The 25,788-nt window shown below is 37.4% G+C and overlaps 1 protein-coding gene across 1 annotated transcript in view; it reads left to right on the top strand.

Moving 5' to 3' along the window:
• LOC145768951 (uncharacterized) overlaps positions 1-25,259 on the top strand; it is a 157,592-nt gene extending 132,333 nt beyond the window's left edge. Inside the window, exons 51-60 of the mRNA XM_082580551.1 lie at positions 10,020-10,258; positions 10,821-10,975; positions 12,036-12,068; positions 18,064-18,111; positions 18,203-18,371; positions 22,374-22,446; positions 22,948-23,093; positions 23,454-23,559; positions 23,933-24,047; positions 24,839-25,259. Of these exons, the coding sequence (XP_082436677.1) occupies positions 10,020-10,258; positions 10,821-10,975; positions 12,036-12,068; positions 18,064-18,111; positions 18,203-18,371; positions 22,374-22,446; positions 22,948-23,093; positions 23,454-23,559; positions 23,933-24,047; positions 24,839-24,870 (1,116 nt within the window). The 3' untranslated portion in view covers positions 24,871-25,259. The remainder of the gene's footprint in view (positions 1-10,019; positions 10,259-10,820; positions 10,976-12,035; positions 12,069-18,063; positions 18,112-18,202; positions 18,372-22,373; positions 22,447-22,947; positions 23,094-23,453; positions 23,560-23,932; positions 24,048-24,838) is intronic.
• The last annotated feature ends 529 nt before the right edge of the window (positions 25,260-25,788 follow it).

Below are 25,788 nucleotides of genomic sequence, written 5' to 3'. Positions count from 1 at the left end.
AACATAAATGTAATTAGAAAGTTTTTGTCTGCCACCTGTTCACCTCTCTCGTTATCTGTTGATGGAGTTAGAGTGACTGGTGGAGCTGGTATTGTTGGCATGTACAGATTTCAGTAGACCTTGAGGGTGGCCAAAAAAAATTGAAATTTTTTATTTTTGTTTGCACACCCTCTCATTTGAGGAGGATTCATGAAAAAATAACACTGTAAAAATTTGAAGTGAATCCGACAAGAGGAAGTGCTCTCCCACCGACCTCAAAGTTTGCTTTTATTGGCATAATTCGTCAAAATTCCTTGAATATGTGACGTAATTCTTTTTTGACTTATTTACATTGCAGTTGCAGCATTTTTGTTTTAACCATTGTTTTACTCTGAATTTATGATACAATAAGTGTTTCCACATGCAGAAAAACATAACTAATGCACAAAATAGTTCACATTAACAAGTGTTTGGTATGAAATTAAATGCACTAAACTTTAGCGAAAACCGCATAAAAGTACGTTCACCAGTCACGATCGCAACGCTTTAGGTGAAAACACATTGCCCAGAAAAAGCAAACGAAACGTTTGTAAAGAGTCAAGCCATTGATTTTATTTAATGGAGCTGTTGGCATGTTGGCTTTTACTTGCACTTGTTGGAAGCAGCTTTCTGTGGTGCTCGACCACCTGATAGAGGAGCTGGCGCTGCTGTTTATTTTCCGTAAGGACTTCATTGAAGTGAGTAGCTAATTTGACTGCCCAGTGCCCGCTCTGCACAATCATTGACGGCTTTGAGACGACGGCATGCAAGAAATAGCAGCCTTCGATTAAATGCCTGCTGCACGACAGTGATAGCTCCAGTGTGGATTCTCATATTGCTTGATGTTGTGTCAAAACAAAGTGCAGCTAAATGCTCTGCTACAACTCGTGTATGAATTCCACTACTTTTTGGCCCATTAGTGATCCCGTTCCAATAGGCAGCTTCGGAATGCCAAGCAGTATTTCAACATGCATACCAAAAACTACAATGGCCAAAGAGTCGCACTTTGTGCCAGTGGCATTAGTCAAATGGTACCATGAAAATGAGCAACAAGTGGAACAGTTGGTTTAAATTTTTTCCGCACTGCAGCTGCAAGGCTTTCACGTGAGGTGTTTTGAGCATTCATGACAGAGGAATGTGACATTGTCAATTCATTTATATCAATTCCAGCTGCAGCAAGATCAGGAGTGATGATCATCATTGCTTGACGACTTGATGTTATAGTTCTGTTCAGTGCTGCATTAAACAGTGGATTATCGATAATGCAGCGTTTTGGTAATGGCTGCTCCTACTGAGTTTTGTTTTGCTGTTATTTGGATTTGTGGTGCAAATAGTGGGTCACTGGAAGAATCTTCATCATCTGCTGATCATTTTCAGATGAGAAAGCAGCAGCACTTGATGGTACTGGATCAATGCGATTTCTGTTGCGTCTTTGTTCATCATCTTTGCGCTTTCTATACTTTGCAGCAGCTTTGCGATGCATTGGGTCATGGACTTCTAAATATATCAGGACTGGAAACTTAGTTTACAACAGTAGGCCAAACAGTTGGTACAACAGTTGGCCAACAGTGGACCAACAGCCAAGTAACTAACCCTGTTGGCCCACTGTTGGCCAACTGTTGTACCAACTGTTTGGCCTACTGTTGTAAACTGAGTTTCCAGTCCTGACTCCTGATACTATTTAGAAGTCCATGATTGGGTCCTCTGTTGTCATCAGTATCTGTCATGCACCACATTGGTCTATCAAAAACTGGCAGTCTTCTGGTATTGTTGTGTGGCATTCCCAGTTAGCATGTGTAATATCAAATAATGCACTTAAGCTCTGGGTGAAGTCAGCTTCTGAGGTCAGCTAGGAAGCTGAATTTCGCCTCCCTTTGTGCTTTGATTCTCCTATATGCTCTTGATGGATGCGTTTTAGTTTGGTAACAACGTGAGTCTTTGCAGTGGTAGCGATATTAGCTTTCACCCACAAGAACTGTACTGCAAGCAAGTGGCAGTGTAATCTTATTGATTTTCATCTCGTAGTAGAGGTGGTGAAGAACCACACCCCATACAGGCAGCTGACATGGCCCCTCAAGAGAGTCAACACTAGAGAGTGGGTGTCCATTTGTTGACTGTCTTGAGGGGCCATGTCAGCTGCCTGTATGGGGTGTGGTTCTTCGCCGTCTCTACTACGAGATGAAGATCAATAAGATTACACTGCCACTTGCGTGCAGTACAGTTGCACATGAAGTAATATTAACTACTACTATCTATGCCACTTTTTGGTTTGCAGCACCTTCATCAATATCTGCCCCTACAAATGACCTAGCAATGTTACAGCTCACAGAGGATTATAAAGAGGTTGACAATGCAATTTCTCAAGTGGCAGAAAAAAGTTGAGGTTGCGCTTGTGGTACATCGGTGAGGATCTTGCTGCACTACCTTTATTCAATGATAATAACACAGATGATGAAAAGAAAGCAATCGTTAATGCTCTTAAGAAAGACCCATTTCCCGAAGATGTTCGTCGTGTTGCCCCAAACAAAATTGTCAAGTTTCAACGTCTCTCTTTGGCACAGTTTGTAACACAGCATTCACTTAACCTTTTCGAGTCACTGCTTCTGTCGACACATGGCGTGATCGTGATGATTATAAAGAAGCCTGCAAAGTTTGGCTTCATCTCAAAGCCGTCAATGATTGTGCAGAGCGGGCACTGGGCAGTCAAATTAGCTACTCACTTCAATGAAGTCCTTACAAAAAATGAACAACAGCGCCAGCTCCTCTATCAAGTGGTCGAACACCACAGAAAGCTGCTTCCAACAAGTGCAATAAAGTCAACCAATGGCTTGACTCTTTACAAACATTTCTCTTGCAATTTTTGGGCAACGTGTTGTCACCTAAAGCGTTGCGATCGTGACTGGTGAACGTACTTTTATGCGGTTTTCGCTAAAGTTTAGTGCATTTAATTTCATACCAAACGCTTGTTAATGTGATCTATTTTGTGCATTATTTATGTTTTTCTGCATGTGGAAACACTTATTGTATCATAAATTCAGAGTAAAACAATGGTTAAAACAAAAATGCTGCAACTGCAATGTAGATAAGTCAAAAAAGAATTACGTCACATATTCAAGGAATTTTGACAGATTATGCCAATAAAAGCAAACTGTGAGGTCGGTGGGAGAGCACTTCCTCTTGTCGGATTCACTTCAAATTTTCACAGAGTTATTTTTTCATGAATCCTCCTCAAATGAGAGGGTGTGCAAACAAAAATAAAAAATTTCAATTTTTTTTGGCCACCCTAATGTCCTTGGTGTTAAACCTCAGTGCCATGGTGAGTATGTAGCTTACTGCATTAGGAGTGTTCTACTTTTGTTATAAAAATGCTGTAAGACTAAGAAGTGCTCTTCGTGATGAACAATGATGCATTGTATCCAAACCCTTCTACAAGATAGGAACGTGATATATACTTTTGTTGGTTTTTGTACCTTTGCGTTGTAGATATGTTCAAAACAATGTGTTAAAAAATTGGTATTAATTAATCAGCTGGGTACCACAACTGAGAGTATTAAACCTTCTTATGATTTTTGTATGTTACCTTTTTCTAGTCATTTCTTCAATGTATCTTGGACATGCATCTAATTATTGCATGTATTCTGAAATTGTACATGCTGTGAAAAGCAACAAAGACAACAGTAGTTATTGTGGTAGCCCATACACATTTGCCAACATGACATTCAACAATTTTCAAGGATTTTGTTTTTCATAACTAGAGTCTTTTTATGTATGACTGACAATCAGTTTGGCTTCAACTTCTGTAAGTGTATTTTTTAAAATCAATAGGTTAACTATCTTGCATTTTGCTAAACCCATTGCCTACACTTATTTACTGTACTATATGTTTAGACTGTCCAAATGAATTTGACCAAGTAAAGTTTTCGAAGCTTGTTCAATGATCCTATGGTATTTGTACAATTCTTGTATTTTTATGCAAAATAATGTATGATTGTAAAGTAGGGATACCATAATTCTCATCCCTTTGGTGTATGTGATGGTGTGAAGCAAGATCGAGTATTAATCTTGAAATTTTACGTAGGCTATGAAATATAATATCAGGGGTGCAGCCAGCACAAAATTTCAGGGGTGGCAAATAAGTATTTTTTCATATGTGAGTGAGCCTGGAGTGGCAACGAGTTTCATCGAAGGTGGAGCACTCACTGGGGTCCTCCCCCAGAAAAATTGTTAAAATATATCTTAAAATTGCCATTGTTTCAGCCAAAATCGATAGTAAAACTTTGTCAAATGATCCTGTAATAGAGTGTGAAATGTTACTTTAAAATATTTCGAGGGGAGGCAATTGCTCTCTTTGCTCGCCCCCCTGACTACACCCCTGATAAACATTTATCATTACAATTTCATGGTCTTTCTTTTGGCTGCTGCATTGGCAATTATTTTTGTAGTCGTATGCTAAAGAAAGACGTAGGTTATTTTGCACCAAGTATTCAGAATCTTTTCTAAAGTTTGTCATTTCTGCAGGCAAACGTATTTAAAACGGTTATTATTTTATGTATGTTATTTCTTCCACACACCGTACTTGTTGTGAGGACCTATGTGATAAATAATAGTTTGCACTAATTATGCAGAAATAGTAAACTTGTGAAAGTGAAATTCAGGTCGTACGTATATTTATTTGTGCATTGCCAATTGAAACTTTGAGGGGACCCGAAGTTTGGCTTGGTACCGGGCCCAATTATGCACTCAATGGCCCTGCCAAGACGTATTTTTTTATAATGTGCATTGAGTAAAGATCAGAAACAATCTACTGAATTATAGAAAATGTTTATTTTCTCCGTTTACGTTAATGTTGATGGTTTGGAGAAAACTACTTCTGATAACTTTAGGTTTCATTTCGTATTGCAGTTGGCATTTATGAAGAGTAATAACTATCAATCAACTCAAAGAAAGCTCACGATATCGTGCAAAGCTTTAAATACTTATTACTAATAAAGGAAATGTTTGTTACCCTCTTACAATATTTTCTGAAAGAACTTTAGTTGTAGAAACTGCAATGTTTAAGACAATTTGAGTCAGCCTGTTAATAAAATCCTTCAAAATGTGACAAATCTGGCCTTATCTGCAGTGGGCCATGTTACAATATTGTTTGTTTAACGCGAACAAATATGGAGCTGAAACAATAATAGTACAGGCAATTGCTTTAAAGATCACATTAGAGTGGCATGGTTAATTGGTTAACGAGCTGATGGCAAAAGTAGCTATTTTTACATCATTTCAATCCAACGCCTTGCAATGTTGCCTTATGTATGTTGCCTAGATCTGAACTTTTTGGCATATTCTAATTTTAACAATGAGGATTATTGCGTTACATTGATCATTTGTTAAAAAGAAACGTCACAGAAAAGCAAGTCTCAGCTGGGTTTCGCACGTGCTTAGGCGAATGTGGCGACCTTATTCACGCTGATACGGATAGAAATAGAATTTCTGGCAGTAATCGCTTGGCACAACGAATCTATAACGCGAAAACCACGGAATAAGTGATCGTAGTTGCTTTTGTAATAAGGGAATTTGGATTGTTGTTTTCAATTGTGTTTATTGCGTCATTACACGACTGCCATCGCTTGGCGGTAAGTCTACACTGTCTTCGCCGTTCGCAATGAAGCGTCTACGTTTCGCGGCTTTCGTGCTTTGATACCCATCCAGACGTCTCTTTCGCAGAGCTTTAGAACAAAATATCGAGTATTTTTTTAAATATCGTATCGTTTTTTTCAATATCGCCCAACACTAGCGGAAACCCTAACTTTAAAATGTTTGCGGAAACTCCGATTAGCGACTTCGGCTTTGTTGTGATCAGCGACTTCGGCTTTGTGCTATTTTTTCTCTCGATCTTTTCATGGTACGAATTAGGTTGCATCCATCAGAGTATAATTGTTATTAAATGATACCGTAAACATACATTAATTGGTTAGGTAAAAAACCTATAATTATTGCACTACTGTAGTTCAATAAGACTAGGCTACGGTAAATAAAAACAGGAAAGGCATAAATTACCGTATGTTCCTCGTTCAGCCTGTAGATAGGTACTTCAATAAATGGCGTCACAGTCATTAATTTTAAGATTAAAAACAGGCACAGCTTTTCGCTACTTTTTTGATTTGAACAGCCCTGCACCGTTTCGGTATGTTCACAGTGATTCGTGCAAATACTGCACACTGCAAAATCTTTTGCTAAAAGAAAGAACTTTTATCTTCCTGCGCTTTTACACAGATTTAAATCAGGTGACTGCTGGTAACCGCGATATAATATTTACGAAAAAGAAGGGGGAGAAATTCGGATGTAACAATGATAATTACATACTGTATTCCTGAATTGCACAATTCCTACTGTACCCAATAACCAAACGAAAACGATTATTCAATGCCAATTCTCAACGTAACAACTGTCGGAGAATACGGAGTGCTGAATAAAATATAAACCAGTTATCGTACATGAGCTTCCCCAGCACAGAATGTACGTTGTGGGGCCAGGGATTATCAGCCCAAAGATTGTTAATCTTGGGGCCAGCCATAAGATTATCGATTATTTTAAACGAGAAAAACAAGATGAAACAAAACTTTTATTTTTAGCTAGCTACTGGCGTATAAATAAAACACGTATATAACACGTCAAAAACACGTGAGTAGGCTATACAGAAAAAAGGGAATATGCAACTACAGAGATTTTTTGAAGATTTTAACATAAAACGCATCAAATAGCCTACAAGAGTTGAAAAATTATTTTAAACGAGAAAAACAAGATGAAACAAAATTGCTCTTGGCGTGTAAAAAAACACGTGTATAACACGTTAAAAACACGTGAGTAGGCTATACAGAAAAAAGAGAATATGCAACTGCAGAGATTTTTTGAAAATATTAACATAAAACGCATCAAATAGCCTACAAGAGTTGAAAAATTATTTTAAACGAGAAAAACAACATGAAACAAAATTGCTGCTGGCGTGTAAAAAAACACGTGATTAACACGTTAAAAACACGTGAGTATACAGAAAAAAGTGAATATGCAACTGCAGAGATTTTTTGAAGATATTAACATAAAACGCATCAAATAGCCTACAAGAGTTGAAAAATTATTTTAAATGAGAAAAACAACATGAAACAAAATTGCTGCTGACGTGTAAAAAAATACGTGTTTAACACGTTAAAAACACGTGAGTATACAGTAAAAAGTGAATATGCAACTGCAGAGATTTTTTGAAGATAATTAACATAAAACGCATCAAATAGCCTACAAGAGTTGAAAAAATATTTTAAACGAGAAAAATAACATGAAACAAACTTGCTACTGGCGTGTAAAAAACACGTGTATAACACGTTAAAAACACGTGAGTATACAGAAAAAAGGGAATATGTAACTACAGAGATTTTTTAAAGATATTAACATAAAACGCATCAAATAGCCTACAAGAGTTGAAAAAATCTTTTAAACGAGAAGAATAACATAAAACAAAATTGCTACTGGCGTGTAAAAAAACACGTGTATAACACGTTTAAAACACGTGAGTATACAGAAAAAAGTGAATATGCAACTGCAGAGATTTTTTGAAGATAATGACATAAAACGCATCAAATAGCCTACTAGAGTTGAAAAAATATTTTAAACGAGAAAAATAACATAAAACAAACTTGCTACTGGCGTGTAAAAAACACGTGTATAACACGTTAAAAACACGTGAATATCCAGAAAAAAGTGAATATGTACCCCAGTATTACACGAGTTCCCCCAGAATTTCACGTGTTTTTCACGAGTCAATGTTTATGGGGAGGTATTGGTATTGTATATATCATTTCACCGCTTGACGGAGATAACTGGAAATGATCTCTTGAAGAATGACATCATCAGCTATCTTAAAAACTTGCAGGAGGAGTTTGAACGATATTTTCTCGAGATAAATACTGGCAGTATTTTGATGAAAGTAGCGAGAAATCCTTTTGTATGTAAAGTGAAAGATGTTCCTGAAGCAATCCAAGAAGAATTTATAGAAATAACAAACAATTCTTTTGCAAAAGATGAGTTTCACTCTTGCAACCTAGAAAAGTTTTGGGTTAAAATATAACATTGCTATCCAAGGATAGTTATTCAAGCTCTGAATGTTCTGATCACGCTTTCTTCAACTTACCTATGCAAATGTGGCTTCTCTGCATTGCTTACTATCAAATCTAAAGCACAAAACCAACTTTATGTTGAATCCGATATTTGTTGTGCACAGTGCCGGTCTTAGGACATTTCGGGCCGTGTGCGGAATATGCTTTGCGGCCCCAATGACAATGATCCCATTTAGTAGCGTAGCTAGGTAATTTGAAAGAGGAGGGGTTGACGGCCGGCGGGCGAAGCCTGACGGTGGGATCTGGGGGGCTTCCCCCAGAAAATTTTGAAAAATTACTTTGAATTTTGCGCATTCTGAGAACCGCAACTGACTTCAAGGATACCGGTACTTGCTTGTGAATCGAATTGAATTTTTTCCATTAGAAATGACAACAATTACTGCATTTTCTGAGTAAATTGCGGGCGCCCCTAATTTGTGGGCCCTGTGCGATCGCAAGGTTTGCACACCCCAAAGACCGGCACTGGTTGTGCATTACCTCCTACGTTACCAGACATTAAACAACTCGTTGCCAAAAAGCAAGGGCAGCCGTCGCATTGAATATAACTGATGGAATTTGTTCCTTTTGTTTTTTAATGAATGATTTTATCTATTGGGGGTAAATCTGATATTCATCTTTGTTAAAAGGGTAAAACATACAGAAAAGATTAAGAACCACTGGTTTAGAGAATGTTGTATTTTATTCCACAATATCGTTTCTTTTATAGTTGAAATTATCGAAGCTTTAGATGAGTGGGTTTAGACCTAACCACTGAGATCTTAAAACTAAAAAGCGAATTAAATTTATTTTTGAACTATTAATGTTTGCTCAGATAAAATTGACATGTATCCTGCGTCGCCGTCTGCATGCAAACTTAGAATATATTAGAATCCTCAACTATTACAAAATTCTAAATCCAACGAATCCTTCTGTTTATTTAGAGAATTTTGTATTTTATTCCACAATACCGTTTCTTTTATAGTTGAAATTATCGAAGCTTTAGATGAGTGGGGTTTAGACCTTACCACTGAGATCTTAAATCATATTTATGACACCGGAAACATCCCTAGTGATATGGTACGTTCCATATTCATAACTTTACCAAAGAAAACCGGAGCAACATAATGCTCCATTCCACAGAACAGTTTGACATAAAAGATGAAGTTAAAACCTAAGTAGCAGTTTAGAATAAACCTGGATTTCGGCGTTACATGACCTGGAATTCCTTTGGTTACTTCCTTCGTTAGACTTTATGAATATAGACCGTACCATATCACTAGGGATGTTTCCGGTGTCATAAATATGATTTAAGATCTCAGTGGTTAGGTCTAAACCCCACTCATCTAAAGCTTCGATAATTTCAACTGTAAAAGAAACGATATTGTCGAATAAAATACAACATTCTCTAAATAAACAGAAGGCGTCGTTGGATTTGGAATTTTGTAATAGTTGAGGATTCTAATATATTCTAAGTTTGCATACAGACGGTGACGTAGGATACATGTGACTGTCGATTTTATGTGAGCAAACGTTTCAATTTAATAGATTTCAAACATTTTGCGCTAAATTTCCTTTCAATTTATTTTTCTTTGTTGGAATGTAAAAGAAACGATATTGGGGAATAAAATACAAAATACAATTCAAAACTGTAGCCGAATAGGGAACTAGCCGAATCGGACTGTAGCCGAATAGGGAACTAGCCGAATCGAACTAGCCGAATCGGACTAGCCGAATAGTAGCAGACCCCTTTATTTAGTAGCCGAATCATGTTTGTTTGGAATTGAAAGTTACAAAGTTTGCATTTTTGCAATCAACTTCAATCTATTCTTAAGATTATAAAAAGATGCAACTTTATATTTGCAGGAGCAGTTAGTAAATGCAATGTCAAATTCAACACTGGTGTTGGAGCCTGTTTATGAAGTGCTTTGTGAAAAAGACAGTGACAAAGCCAACTTTTTGACCAGCGGACTTGCTTCATTTGTATCAGCTTTGTCCATCATTCCGAAAATGTGCGACAGCGATCGACTTGAGGCAATTGTCCAACCGCTTTCTGAGGCAGCTCAAGACTTGATCTATGCGAACAAACCCATTGACATGTGCAGGTAAGCGAGCTTTCACTACACTAGCGTATATGAAATGTTATACTGTATAAGATTTAATTTCTTTTGGTCACACGAGTTTCAAACACAAAATCATTTGATGCTTTAACCCTCCTTAAAAACACGCACCGCATTTTCGCCTTTTTTTAAAGAAATTTTAAAGTTTTAAATGGCGGAATACGCTAAGATGGACTCACGGGAGAGGGTGGAAGTTGTGAAGCTTTTGTCTTGATATATTTAAAAAAAATCATTTGTACCATTACTCCGGGGGTTTTCTGGTGATTTTAGGCCAAGTTTCTAGTGACATATCTAACGTGTATTCTGTGACCCAATAAAAAGATAGTAAAAGAAAAACGCAACGTACCGCATTTACAATTTATTTACAAGGCAATGATTTCAAACCACTTTAAAATGTCTCTGCGTACACCACTGAGCGGAGGTATTAAATTGCTTTGTCGATGTGAGACGTGCGTCCCACAAAGAACATATCTTTGATAACAACGCCAGTTTGTACAAACCGAGTAGCCTACTATACTTGGCTAATTTGATGATCTGTTGTTTTTAGAGCTTACGATGGTATCAAAACTGTACTATTAGAGTTGCTGGATGCATGCGACTTCAGCAATGTACAGACCAGTTTTGTTCTGTCCAACTGGATAACTAAGCTTGAAGAAATCCTGCCGGAACTGATAAATTCCTTTAACCTGCCGAAATGCATGGGTGAGTCTAGTTTGCTGGTATCTTCTTCTTGTGCTTGATGCCGCCGCAGGTCATGTGATTGGATCCAGGTTCAGCAGCCAGTGGATTGTGCGTTCGTCGGACGCTGTGAGAACTACAGATCTATGTGGGGGTAGGTACATTGGATATTGATAAATAAAGTGGTGTGAAATCTGAAAGTCTGGGGAACACACACAAGATGGTGAGTCGGCGAGGTTCCATTGGAATATGGGTATTGAAACGGCCCACCCCAGTTAGTAAGCTGTTGAGCTTCATCCATTTCGTTCGGGATAATTCTGCTGGAGAAGCGTTGGTACTAGAAAGAAATGTAAATTGATTTGGTCTCGCAACCTCTTTTAATTCAATATTCCAAACTTCGGAAATATTGAAGTTGGAGCTGCAGCATGGCGGAGAAATGGCGTCGAGATTTTAATCGTTGTAGCTCCGAGGATTGCGAATTTCGAAACGTTTGGTTGAGGAGACGGTCATCAGTAGATGTAGCCTGTAAAATGCAACTGCGTGGGCCTACATTATTGTTCTTACACAGTCTAGCTGGGACGATGATCTGTTGTTTTGTTGTACCGGCGTAAAGTCAGTGGGAAGGGCGCAGACAACCAGTGATTGTCTTCTTGGTAGTTTTGAGGGTGATGTCAACTTTAGCTTATTTGTCGCATCCAGGCTTACACCCAGTGGTTGAAGATTTAGATTAAGTGGACGGGAAGGCAAAGAAGCCAATCTTCGTGTCCACCTTCAGGCATGCCTTTAAGTGTCTTGCCAGTGACACAGCTGCATGCTCTTGAGCGGTGTCGAACCGGCGCCCTTTCGATTGCCGTTCCAGGGCTCTCACCACTCGGCTATGCAGCCGACAAGCTTTAATACCGCTGTGGCACCAAGCGGAAGAAGCACGACTACTTGTAAAGGTTTCGGCCCGGTATAATACATTAGAAACAATCCTTGTTCGTCTTGCTGTCCATTTGTGGCCTTATTTTGTTGGTATTTATTTATTTGATCCCACACCAGATAGTCTATTTTCTTTTAGTAATTGGTAATGATATTTTTTCAGCTTTACAAGAAATTGAAGAAGTACGACCATCCGGTAAGTTAGAAAGTAGTCTAGTTTTTCTTATCTAATTTCTTACGTTTTTTGCATATGTCATTGCTGTGAATAGATTTAGTAGCATGTTTTTAAATGAACTAAATCATCCTAATGGACACGCTTCCTCCTCTGCATCGAAAAAACAGCAAAATTAACCTGTTGAGTGCGTATGGTGACAATATTGTCGTCCGAGACAGTCGCTCTTGCTGTGCGTAAGACGACAATAATTGTCGTTTTCGTGATCGCAGCTATTCACGGCACTTTTAATTTCGCTTTCCTCTATTCGCTTTGTCTGGAAGGCGCAATTATGACGTGTGAAGAAACATAGATGCATTGTTTACACTACAATAACGATTGCAGCCTGACGGAAATCATTAATCCCTAAATCACTCTATTACAGTGGTTCCCAACCTGGGGTTCGCGGACCCCTTGGGGGTCCGTGAGAAAGCATTTGGGGGTCCGTGATTACCTTGATAAATTTTGGAAAAAAGCTTTTTTCTACATGCACGGATGGAGCACCAGCTATGCTCGGGGTCAAATCCGAATTTGCTGCTTTAGTAAAAAACAAAGCTTCTCGCGTGGTTGTTACTCATTGCTACTTGCACAGGTACGCCTTAGCAGCAAAAACTTTATCAGCAAGTCTCAAAGAAATTCTGACGAATTGCATGAAAGTCGTTAATTTCATCAAAAGCAGAGCTGTAAACCACCGTACTTTTAAAGCGCTCTGTCAAGAAGTAGGGTCAGATTACGAAGTACTTTTGTATCGTTCTGAGGTACGTTGGTTATCTAGAGGAGAAGTTTTAAAACGACTGCAGCAGCTAAAAAATGAGGTATCAACTCTTTCGAAAGCAAAAGGAAGTCTCCTCTCAAAACTGTTTGAGAGTAAAAGTTTTCTATAGGGCATGGCCTACTTAGCCGGTATGTTCGGTCATATTAACAATGTTAATTGCGGCATTCAAGGACCAGGTTTGACTATAATAGATGCAGCTGAAAAACTGAAAGCGTTTTTAGCCAAGTTGCCGGTTTGGAAACGCAGGTTGGAAGCAGGTAATTATGCTAACTTTCTAATGTTAGAAGATCTTATCTTGATAGATGAAACTCAAAGAGAATGTATTCTTTTGATCTCTATGAGAGAAAATTTTTGCGCATACTTGAAAACCCTGCAAATCTCATATCAACGTTATTTTAATTTAGAACACCTGCCGAACGAAGTTAAAACATGGATTCGAAATCCTTTTCTTTTTGACTTGAACAACATTAGCGATGACGATCTCAGTAAATATGACCTAACTAAGTTAATTGATTTGAGATCAAAAGAGTTATGACGCATTGAATTTCATTCAAAAACTGTGGAAGAATTTTGGTGCTCACAACTGCAAACCTACCCATTCTTGGCAAAGCAAGCGATTATTGTTTTGTTGCCATTTATAACCACTTACCTTTGCGAGGCAGGATTCTCAGCTCTTGTTACAATAAAAACTAAACATCGAAATCGCCTGGACCTTGAAGATGACGTGCGTGTTGCATTGTCAAAAACTCAACCATAGTTCAGTCGTTGAGTTCAGGAAAGGCAACAACAGCCCTCTCATTAAATTTGCTTACGTTGAAAAAGTTTCGGCATAGCACTTTGGGTCACCTTAATATTCAAATCCTGCTGACATTTCTTGAACAATTCATTCATTTTCTTATTTAAGCAACTGTTTTAACCTGATATTTTCCGCAGGAGTCATAGCGGCAATGCAATATGACGCAGTACAGTAGTTGAGAAGCATAATTAAATCAATAGTATGTTAATTGAGTTTCAGGAAAAATTTAGGTAGGGGTCCGCAGAATTAATAATTTGTCTTAAGGGGTCCGTGACAACAAAAAGGTTGGGAACCACTGCTCTATTACAATATTAGGTAGCTTTTGCACTCATCTACAATATAGCCGCAATTACAACAATGTTTTTTTGTTTTTGTTTCTGAAATGGCTTCCTTCAGGTGTGTAAAATTCGAACCACATCATGCGCGTTCAGACAGTGTGAAGTCATTTTGATGTAATGTTGCAAGCAGTTTCAGAAATATTTTGTATGATAGTGTTCGAAAACATATTTTGTAACATATAGTCAACAAAACAATAGGGTTTTGTGTTGCTGCTAATGTTAGAACAAGCGTCAGAAAATGATACAGTTTGAATATTTCCAAACTAAACTTACGTGTACTTTGTTTGGTGTCCTATAAATGCTTAGAAATTATTCTGTTCTATGAATTGATGTATTTTTTTCTTCATAATAAACAGCTAGTTGAATAATTTCACAATGGTGAAAAGTATAATCACTTGAGAGTAATGCGGTTACACCAGAAAACAATAGTCCAGCCGGAGACTTCTCCGCCATAGTCGATGAAAAGGTAAAGCAACAGACACAAGTCGGCAGCAGTGGCCGAGTGGTTAGCGCGTTGGGCTCGCAGTCGAGAGCCTGCATGTTCGACTCCAGCCACTCGCACTTGCTGCTGTTTCTCTGGGCAAGAAACTTTACGATAATTGCCTCTACCCAGTGATCGATTTCGAGTAATGGGTAGTACCAAATTTAAGTCATAAGTAGAGTAGACAACCGGAAACAGGCATTGCCGTTGGCTGCAGCGTGGGTCAGGTGTACGTCGGAAGGCGTACACCGATGCATAGCGCTCAAGTCCGCTTTCCCGCAATGCAGGATAAAGATATGAAAAACAAAACAAAAAACACAAGAGGAAATTAAACAAAAGCGTATTGTGCTGCGTCATGGGGGTTCCCCAATATCCTAGCAAGCAATAATGCGGCGAAAAATACTGCGAGTGATCAAAATTAAATAGGCTACGCACAGTAAGGAGAGTTTCGAAAAATTAATTACGCACTTAACGGGTTAAACAGCAATGGTTCATTTTTTAAGTATGTTCGGTTGTTGAGAAATGCAAATCAATTTAAAAGCAAATATTTCATTTGATGATTAATAACTTTAATTACCTTTTTATTTATTTCCCATTGATGTATTCGGTGTCCTGCTGTTCCATGACTAATTCTGCCTTATTGCATTGCTGAATAGAAGCCAGCGTTTGTTCCAACAATAATTTTATTTCTTCCACAAATCGTCTGTTAATGTTTAGGCCAGTGGTTCTCAAACTGTACATCGCGATACCTGGTGCGTCTTTTAAGATTTCTAAGAGAGTACGGTAGCCTAAATAGGTTTTGACTGATGTTAACAAAAATTAAAAATTTTGTGTAAAAGGTAATTACTTCAAAACAGTTTAACGATTTAGATGCAGCAATCACACTTCCCTCTTTTCCTTATTATGTCGCCAGACAAGCAAAGGGCATGTTTGAAACAAAATATCGATTAGAGTTGTATCTCAAAAGAACATTTGGGTAGCAGTCCCGCATCTTATAATAAGATTTGATAAACTTCATTCCAGCACAGGAAGCTTACACAATACACATCCCCTCCTTTCCGTGTGATCTTTGCTTTGCTGTTGTTTCCATAAGTAACACTGTTCATATGAGTTTTAACGAATTCATTGTTGGCGTTGGTTTGTCGCAAGAAAAATAATTGAGAACCACTGTTTTAAGCCACTGCGCATTGACGTTATGAAAAAGCAAACAAAAAATATTATTTGCTTGCCTCAGGTTATTCGCTTGGCGATCATTTTATAAACAGACTATACACGCTTTTCAGATTTTTTTTTTGTGATTTACGAAAATATTGAAACAAACAAGAGAACTGGTTATTCTGACGAGCATTCATCATCGGATGCCGGTCTTCACATTTCTTCCAATATTAATAGTCACTTTTAGGCCTTATGCTTTATTAAGAAAACTTTCATTGGCTGGATTACATTCACATTCTAATGAAACGTCACTCCAACGTTGACCCATGCGTACAATGCAGTCGGAAGACATTTAATTGTTTCATAAAATCTTATTAGTTTTTCTTCATCATCGGAACTTGTTATCTATTTTAAACAATAAATACTATTAATACTGCAAAAGTGCTCAATACCAAGCAAAAGCTAAGTAGATTTTAATTGAATACGGCCCTTCTGATAATCCCCCTTTAAGGGTGAAACAGGCTGTACAGATTTTAGAGAGTAACTACATTTGATGTTATCTATTCTATATGATTCTTTTAAATTAATTCTAAAATATTTTTTGAAAATTTGACAGGTAATGCAGTTCCTTGTGATCTGTATTAAAAAAAAAACGTTATACCGTAGTTTGTTACAATGCGATCTCGATCAAAAGCACTACAAAACTATTCAGAAATAAATGTGCTTGAAAATTGCTAGTTTCTCATAATATTTCTTAATAATATATATAATATAATAGTTTACTTGTTTCAATAGACTATTAATAGTACATTATTATCAGAACCTAAACGAAAGATACTTCTACATTTCTTTAATATTTAAGCATAGATGAAGATCTAATGACGATCTACTCAAGTTCAAAATACGAGATAAAGCAAGTTCGTTCAACGTTGTTTAATCCTGTACTCTATGCAAATAACAGCGTGTGTTATAGCGACATTAAACCGTTTCTTAAATCAAATTACGTGCTGGGCAGGCATTTGACTATCGTACAACATATTTTTGGTGATAACTCAGTTTCCATAAAGTGTGACTTCTACAATTTACGAGTGCTACAAATTTAAGAAATCCAATTTGATATGGCTATGGTATTGATAAAATATTCAACAGCCAGCAAATCTGGCAGCCCTGGTTCGAATCAAATAAACTGCTGCAAGCTTTGTAAGTATAAGTTGAGTACTGGGATATGATATTAGCCTTTTTTATGCTTTTGTAGAGATTTAGGAGTTTCTCAACCCCTAGCCAAAAATCAGCCAAGTCTTTTGTTAAAAATTTAATTGTCTAAGAAATGTTAAAGGGGCATAGCTCAATGATCCTCCTGCGTAAGAGAAAACGGGGTAACGATCGACACGGGGTAAAAAGGGAAATGGAGTTTATATCAATTGTAGCTATTTTAAAAATTTTACGAGTTTGTTTTTGGAGACAATGTTCAAAGGTTATTCGGAGGAAAAAAGTTTGGAGCTGTGTAACGTTGCGGTATAGTTGCAATTGAAGTTTACCTGTTTTTGTCTCCTTGTTTGACCAGGTGGGGGTCCATAAATTTTTGAAAGTTTCTTAGAAATCAAATCAGTTTAGGAAACTTTTTTTGGTTTAAGTACATGCTTTCTATAACATGGAAGTTTAGAAATATTGGATATCTGGTTTGCTGACTTTTGTCTGTGAGGGTTTACAGGTGTATGAGCTAAAAGATGTATTATAAATGGGGCATAGATGGACAATAGCTTTCGACCAACAGAAGACAATCAATTAGCTAAATGGCACAGTGCTTTGTTTTGGTTGATAGTTTCTTTTCAGGTTCGTGTGATTACTTGACAAAACTTTTTTTACAAACGCTTGTTCTAAAATCTGCTCTTTTCTACAAGTAAACTATTGATCTGACCATAAAACAATAACTGTTGTTCTATACTTTAGAAACAACAGTTGCAGGCCCAATCTGCACTTTAAATATTTCAATATACAAAAACTCTATAGCAAAGTACAAGAAACATTTATAAATACACCAGTAAAGTAAAGAAGGGCAGTGTCTCTTTTTGCACCAAACGTTGGGAAAAGAGGGACAAAATAAAAAAAATATAAAGGCTATTCTGTTTTACTTCTTAAATGCGAATGATCTGGCTTAATATTTTTTCTGTGAGTTGCAGCTTAACAAAGCAGATATCCCAGTGCATAAAAAGGTTTTACTCTACAATTGGTGTTACGGTCGTTTTTGCGTTAGTGTCCTTCGTTGCCCTGTCTTCTCCTACGCTACCACATAGACATCTTTTATTTAAAAAAAAGGGTAACCATAGCTTTCGAAAGGTAAAATTTTATCAACAGCTGAACCAAAGATTAAATGCAGACTATATCAGTATACAGTGTCAAGTTTGTAGACAGCTAACCAAAATTCTTTGTTGCAGAACCAATATTAGTAACACCAGCTGTGTTCTCAACCCCAGATGAACAAGGTGAAAATGTCAGACTTTTATTAGTTTATAATTTTTTTAATACACTAGTACCCGATGAATTTCAGTCTTGTGACGCAATATTGGATTTCAGGATGTTGGTTTTACAACATGGACATTATGTTTCTTTTGGATGGTTCGGGTTCAATACGAAAAGGAGAATTTTCCCAAGTAATCAATTTCATGAAAGAAGTCGTTGCTTCACTGGATTTAAAAACCAACAAAGTTGGAGTGATGCAATACTCTCATTGGTATAACGGAAGGTGGGTGAAAATATTCGAATAATCGTCTGGAACTTGAACCTAAAACTACGTAGGTTAACAAAATTCAAATTTTTGTTTGTTTCTTCTTCCTGTTTGGCTACATTTTTTAAGTGTGTATGTATGATTTTCAAGCACTGATTTCAAAAATGCTATCAGTTTTTTTTATCATCGATTGTTTTCGAGATGCAGTGATTTCCATTTTTTAAGATTTTCCGTCAACTGTAGGTTTTTTTATACGGTTATGGTTGCTACTTGCTATGATATGCGTCTGTCTGCATTATCATGTTGCAAATCGGCGTCCTATTTCCTTGAAGAAGGGAATAGGGATGTAGGAGATTGTAATCTCGCATACTGAAGAGCTTTTAGTTCTTATCTCAGTATGTGCTTTATCTCAGCCTGTTAAGTTCGGAATAGTCTCATCAGAATGTCGTGTTCAGTATTTACAGAGAAAAGTACACCATGTTATTATATTTAGTAGAGTTAAAGCCTGAGTAAATCTCAAATTCAGTTCATCTTTTAAATACCGGTAGTGGAAATCAAAATGTCTATTAGACAGTGCAAAAATTTACCGGATTGCTTTTGTTATGTATGTGGATATAACATCACCAGTGAACACACCGCGTATAATAATTGTGAAAGGAACAAAGAAGACCGATTGGACAACATACAGTATACAGTCTGTATTTTCGGAAGGACATTTGTGATCATAATTAGTCATGATCACAACATGGAATCTGTGGAAGTTGTCAAGCTAATCTTGAAAGATGGCTGAGTGGGTTCTGAAAAAGTTATGTCCTTTGCAGTTGCGAGAGTTTGAAGAAAGCCGCAAATTCATCATGATGATTGCTTTTGCATGATAAACATATCGAAGTATCGCAAGATCAGAAGAAGAGCTATGCCATATCCAGGTTTACCTTCACGCTCATCCGTGGTTTCAAACCCACCATCAAATGTTAGCCTACTCTTTGAATGTGAATAACTAACGGAATAAGTAACTGTGAATAACTAACGGTATTTTCTATGATTTGAAACTGGATTCAATTTCTTATGTGCTGTACAATTATTCTTTATTATATTAAAAATAAATGTACTTCAGTGAAGACTCAGCAATAAGTAAAAATGCAGACACTGATGCGGAATATGCACCAAGAAGCTCCAAATCTCGTTTTCCAGCTAAAAAAGAATTTGATGATTTAATACGTGATCTGGGTCTTACAAAACCTGGAGCAGAGTTTTTAACTTCCAGACTAAATAAGCGAAATCTGTTTGGTGATGACTCAGGAGTAGTAGAGTACTGCCTTCAGGAATAGACACTTGTAATAGATTATGATCCTACTCAGTGGCATTACAGTTCTACAGTCTTAAAGCAGTGGTAGGCTACTTCACAATGGTAACACAGGCCTATCTTTCATTTCAACTTGTAAATGTCAAACAATTGCTCATAAAAAGCAGTTACGCTCAGTTTAAGTGGTGACTTTAAAGTGTTAAGATTTTTGGTTGGTTTGCAGGGAAGTTACCAGAGGTGGGCAGTAGCGCGCTACTTCTGTAGCGGCGCTACTAGCGGTGCTACTAGCGGCGCTCCTAGCGGCGCTACTTTTTTGGTAAAAGTAGCGGTAGCGGCGCTACTTTTTAGTTGGAGTAGCGGCTGCAATAGCGGCCCTATTTTTATTCCAAAGTAGCGGTAGCGGGAGAGGCGCTACTTTTTTTAGTCACACTCCCGCTACCCGCTACTTTTTAATTTAAATTGAAAAAAATGCTTGCTATATAATCGGCTCGGTTGCAAAGTTTCGGTCTTTTCTAGCTGACGTCAACTTCTTCGGCGAATATCTCCGTGTGATGAAGCCTATCTGCCTGGCCTTGAAGGGGTGAAGAAACGATTCAACAAGTGCTTCAACAACATGAAATGCGTTATGGCATCATGTCTTTATCCCTCCTTCAAGACGTCTTGGCTAAAATTTGTGCACTACGTTTTCACGGATGATGCTGAAGCACTGCGAGAAAAATTCAAGACAGATGTAATTCGACTGTTGCTGGAGACATCAAGCCAGGTTGATAACGAGAAGAGTGACACTAACACCAGTCATGACTCCGAGGATGTATTTTTTGGAGTGTTTGCGCCATCCCGTGAAACGTCGGTGCAGAAGGAAGCAACAATTGTGGACGCCTTTTTTTCAGAGCAAGTCCTTGAGCTTTTCGAATACCGAGTTAAAACATCTGTTCATTAAATACAACACCCCCATTCCTTCCAGTGCTGCGGTGGAGAGACTTTTTTCTGTTGGAAAAGATGTGCTTAAGCGAAAGCGGGCAGGACTTAGTGACTCTCATTTTGAAATGCTCGTGTTTTTGAAAGATGCGTAACAATAAATTTCCCTTAGAATGTGTTTTCTATAACGACGTCAAAATGACAGCGTAAACGAATGATAACATTCGTTTTCAAGGTAATTTTTGCGTCACTAGGGACTTGAGTGTGTCCTAGTGTCATTTTAGACAAAAGTAGCGGAAGAAGTAGCGGTAGCGCGCGCTACTTTGGCCCGAGTAGCGGTAGCGGGTAGCGCGCTACTTTTGTAAATTGGTAGCGGTAGCGCGCGTTACTTTGGCCCAAGTAGCGGTAGCGGGTAGCGCGCTACTTTAAAAGTAGCGGGTGCCCACCTCTGGAATTTACACAAATACTCCTGCTTTTCGTGCTTGTAGAGTAGTAGAGCTGACGGTCAGCAGTATGAAAAAATTCGTTGGCCGACAAAAACTAACCCCATGCATGTACAACGTTACTCGCGAGCCTCTTGTATGTCTTGTAAAAATAGTTACTGCAACTACTTCATATCAACTCAGTCTGGTGAAATAGTTTGTAAAGGCTTTGGATTTTCAAGGACAAGTTTTTCAAGAAATCGGCTCAATGCTTCCCAGACTATCAGTTGCCAAAACAAAACAGGAATATTTGTTTGTCCCCAGATAAACACAATACTAAAGTGTAAAAGCTTGGAAAAAAGAATGAAACGGAAAAGTAAGCGTGCTAAGCATTTAGGCGCGTGATTGATGGAATTTTTGGAAATAACAGAAACCGAAATTGCAAAGAGTTGGTAGAAAAACTAATCAAATGTTAGCAAAAAATTGGTTGTTTCATGTATGAAAAACGTCATTTTTTATGTTCCCATCTGGGTATTTTTCAAGAAAATTTTAGTGATTTCAGTGAGGAGCACGTTGAGAGATTTCACCAGTATATTGAGCCAATGAAAAGGCGATATAAAGGCCGCTATGACAATGCAAAGATGGGAGACTACATTTAGTTTTTTTAGTTAAGGCAAGACAGGTAAAAAAAAGGTGAGTCCCATACTTGAATCCAAGCATCGGGGGGTGACATTTTAGCTTGACATTTTACTAAATTTGACCTTTCGTGACCTTTATTGGGGTATAGGTGGCTGGGTTTTGGGGCCTACAAAGAACAATTTGTGTAAATGTTATTTTTTAAAGGTTTGCCAGGTTTTAAGAACGCCCCCCATTTTGATATTGCAAAAAAAAAAATTTTCAAACCACCCTAGTGTGGACCCAACTGGTCTGCGGTTAGTCACGATAATACGATGAATTAGCAATTCATTTTTAAACTTGTAGCTATTTTAGTTTTTTATTCTGATTTAGTATTATGATGAACCGTCTTTTGAATTTTTCCAAAAGTATTTACTGAATTGGTGCCTTAGAATGTGTTTTATAAAACCAACAAAATGCGTCCATAGTACCTACTATTTTCTGCAATGAGTTCCAAAGGATTTCTTTGCCATTTGCGTTGTTGGTAAACTTGAGCTATTGTACTTTTGAATATCGGACAGGGAAATTGTGACTTACAGCTCATACTTTAGTGTACGGATAACATAATCATGAGTAGCTGTTCTTTTACGCGATCTGTTGAATGTATCAGATGCCGTACAACACATATCAACAATGCGTAAAACCAAACATAAAAATCATGAAAGACTTTAGAAACATTGCACTTCTATTTCTGTGTAACAGAGACTGGACCAGACAAAGATATATGCAAACTGCTATTCCACTTGGTCAGTATACCAACAGAATATTATTTGAGGTGGGTTGATTATATTTCAAACAAGATTATACTTATTTTAAACGTTTTGTACGCTAGGGCCCAGATTATATTTCTCAAGACCATAACAAATAACGAGCAACAATTGTTCATGTTGTAGAAAGCGAATTTCCTTCTCATTGCTAACTGCAACGATTATTATGCACCAGTAGAAGCTTAATTTGCACCAGTAGAACGCATCATGTTATTTAACTAAATGCCTAGTGAACATCCTCATTCAATTTTCTGTGTTTAAAAAGCCTGTAGCCTATATCATTTCATCACTCCTTCATTACAATTACAAGAGAAGGCATAAAATCAGACGATATTAAAATGGATATTCCTTACCAATGACCCACGTAGTAAGATTGAAAGAAGAAGTGTATATCATTGTGTAGAGTAGTAGACTATTCTACAATGCAAATTATTTTTCACACCTGAGTATACTAATACAACACCATAAACTAATGTTACATATGGCATGTCCAATTGTCCATTTTGCAGCAAGCGGCAGATCGTATTGTCCATCACGGCTACACCACTTACACTGCTCATGCCATACAAAAAGCTGTGTCTATAGACCTCACTGCGTCAGATAGATACCTGAGCAACTGCACTCACCAGGTCATTGTTGTCGTGACCGATGGAAAGTAAGTTCGTTTTTAAAACCTGGTTTGCATCTGGTGATGAGGTTTTTACGATAAGCAGACAGGAAAGCAATTTAGCCATTGATTGTCGTGCTAAGAATATTTTTTTTAAAAGACGTCAAACGAATAAAAATTTATGAATATCCTTTTAATGCAGTATTGGTGCAATAAAATGTGTGTTCTTACAGGTGGGCACAAATTTTCAACGGCCTTGTTCCGAACTTCAGCTCTTTCATGTTTTTGCATTGCATTGTCTGGGTTTTAATCCAATAAAAGCGATTTAATCGTTTAGTAGCGAATGCGCTGCATGTGCTTGCTGATATATTTTATTGTTTTGTGAATAGTTTGTTTTCGGCTTTAAAGGTCTACAGATTCAAGCGAGCTTTTAGCGGCCTCCAACCTTGGCCGGCGGACTGGTGTAACGTTATTTGCTGTTGGCGTCCGAGGCTATCGATTGGCTGAATTACAGGTTTGAACTCCTGATAAACAATTGGTTAACTTACTGTAGCTTGTCAGTTTGCCAATTGACTTACATTGAGAGGTATGTTTATCGGCTTCGCACTAAACGTCAAAAGAACTTCACCTAACTCCCCACAAAATACTTCACAATTGCATATTTAAACAAGCTTTTGTTGTGGGAAGCTAATGGATACAGTTGATGGTACTATCATATTTCAGAAACGTATTGTATGTTACGTTGTGCTGTAGTCATACGTAGACCACAGAGCAAAGCTGACTATCTTCAGATAGCAAATTCTTCGACCAAGTCGTGTGGAGATCTGTGTGTGTGTCTCATGAAACGAGCGTCCGGTTGCTTTTCACCATTCTATTTTATGATGCAGATAATAGCCAATGGCCAAGAAGGGAATAATGAGCGTGTGTATACCGCAAGTAACTTTTTCGACCTTATCGGTATTGCGCCCATTTTGAAAGCGGATCTTGAGGAAATTATATCGAGTAAGTACGTTTGAAGTTCATGGGGTACACTGTTGTCTTGTTCAATTGTTGTCTATTCAGAAAACCCTACATTATGGCGAAAATAGAATATGACAAGATGCCTGAGAACGAAATTTCCTGTAATAGCCTGTTCTATTGTTAGGAAAATGTTATGCTCTGAATAGCTTTACTTCGAACTTTTTTTTTTCAAAATCCAGCTTGAAAAACAAAAACGAGTGGAATCAATCCGTGTCAATACTTGAACTGTTTGATCTAGGAGACATTCTCATACTCTGTTTCTTCTTGGCAACAATTTACTCTACGGAAATTAAAGCTTCTGTCAAACACTGTTAAACTATTAGTCTGTTGGTTAAATACACTAACGCTTTGTTCTGGTGTAAGATTCATTGCATTCTGTATAATTAATGGCACTTTTGATTATTTTCACGTAAGGTAATAGCTTTAAAGTCGTCTGCAACCTGAAATGTCGAAGAGTTTAATTATTGAAGACTAACTTTGAGCTGTACTTTGTGCAGTTTTTAATTAAATTTCTCATCATAAAATCCTTTATTATTGTCAAAGACTATAGGAACAAACGTCGTAGTGCAGATACGCCTATTTCTGTTCTAAAAATAGTTTGATAGTTCACATGCCCAGAATCACCAAGCAATTATTGTAATGTAATATAGGCACCTTCACCAATCACCATTATGTAAAATGGTTTCACGTAGAAACACCACACAAGCTTATGGGAATATAAATCCGTGGTTAAAATCAAAGTTGTTTGCTTTTTAAACACGTTTTCTTCACAGGCGTTGAAACTGACGTCACCCAAGCTCCTTGACGACACTAGACAAGAACACTTCACATCCCATTTTAACATGAATTATGGTTTTGGTTCGATTTACAAGTTCAACCTCTGCATTATTATTGCCTCTATTGGTTATTCATTTCACGACTTCCATCTACAATCATTGTTAGGATTTGAAAAACCTAAAGCTACTGCAACTGCTGTGAAACGGATTCGAGGTGTCGTCGAAAGCATACTCTTTTTGTCGTTGTTGCTATTGTATCGGATCACCAGCCTGCTACTAAAACTCAATTTTATGCTTACAATTAAAAAAAATTGCTTATCCAAATGTCTTCTTTCTGAAGTAAACCTTTCACTTATAGAGCCATTTTCATTTCCAAAGCGATGGCCTTGATTTTAAAATACAACAAGCTATCCTAGTATAGGCTCTGTTTGCATTGAGGTACCGAAAGAAACTTAGCAGCATACACTTTTTTTAGCATATATTCTAGAGTCCAGACTCTAGTAGACCATCTGTAATTATAATCGGTAGCACTGTTTCAATTGGGGAGATCGACCCTAAATATTAGTGTTGATGAAACTGATGCCGCATGATTTAGAAAACCTCTGTTTTGTATATTTCTGAGTTATTCACCCTTGCAATGAAAACCAAGAAAACACATTTTAAAGGCGTATACATGAAAAAAATAGGTAACATTTTGAACAGAGCTCCATAGCTTTAGCTTTCGGTGGTATATGGTATTAATCTAGGTTTCGTGGTGTAAAAAGGCAATGTTGAGATAGAAGCTTTGAACAGCCTATTGACATACTTGGTATTTTCTTCAGAAATAATTAAAACGCTTTTGTACATTTCAGAAAATGTTTTGAGGTCACTGTAGTATATGCTACACAAGAATTTGAAAAGTTATCTTCTGAAAAATATTGACCTGTTTGTGGTTTATCTTTACTGAA

Source organism: Aplidium turbinatum, chromosome 4 (genome assembly GCF_918807975.1).
Source record: "Aplidium turbinatum chromosome 4, kaAplTurb1.1, whole genome shotgun sequence".
Taxonomy (NCBI): Eukaryota; Metazoa; Chordata; class Ascidiacea; order Aplousobranchia; family Polyclinidae; genus Aplidium; species Aplidium turbinatum.
The sequence above is the reverse complement of the archived record's forward strand: the minus strand, read 5'-3'. Positions and strand labels throughout refer to the sequence as shown.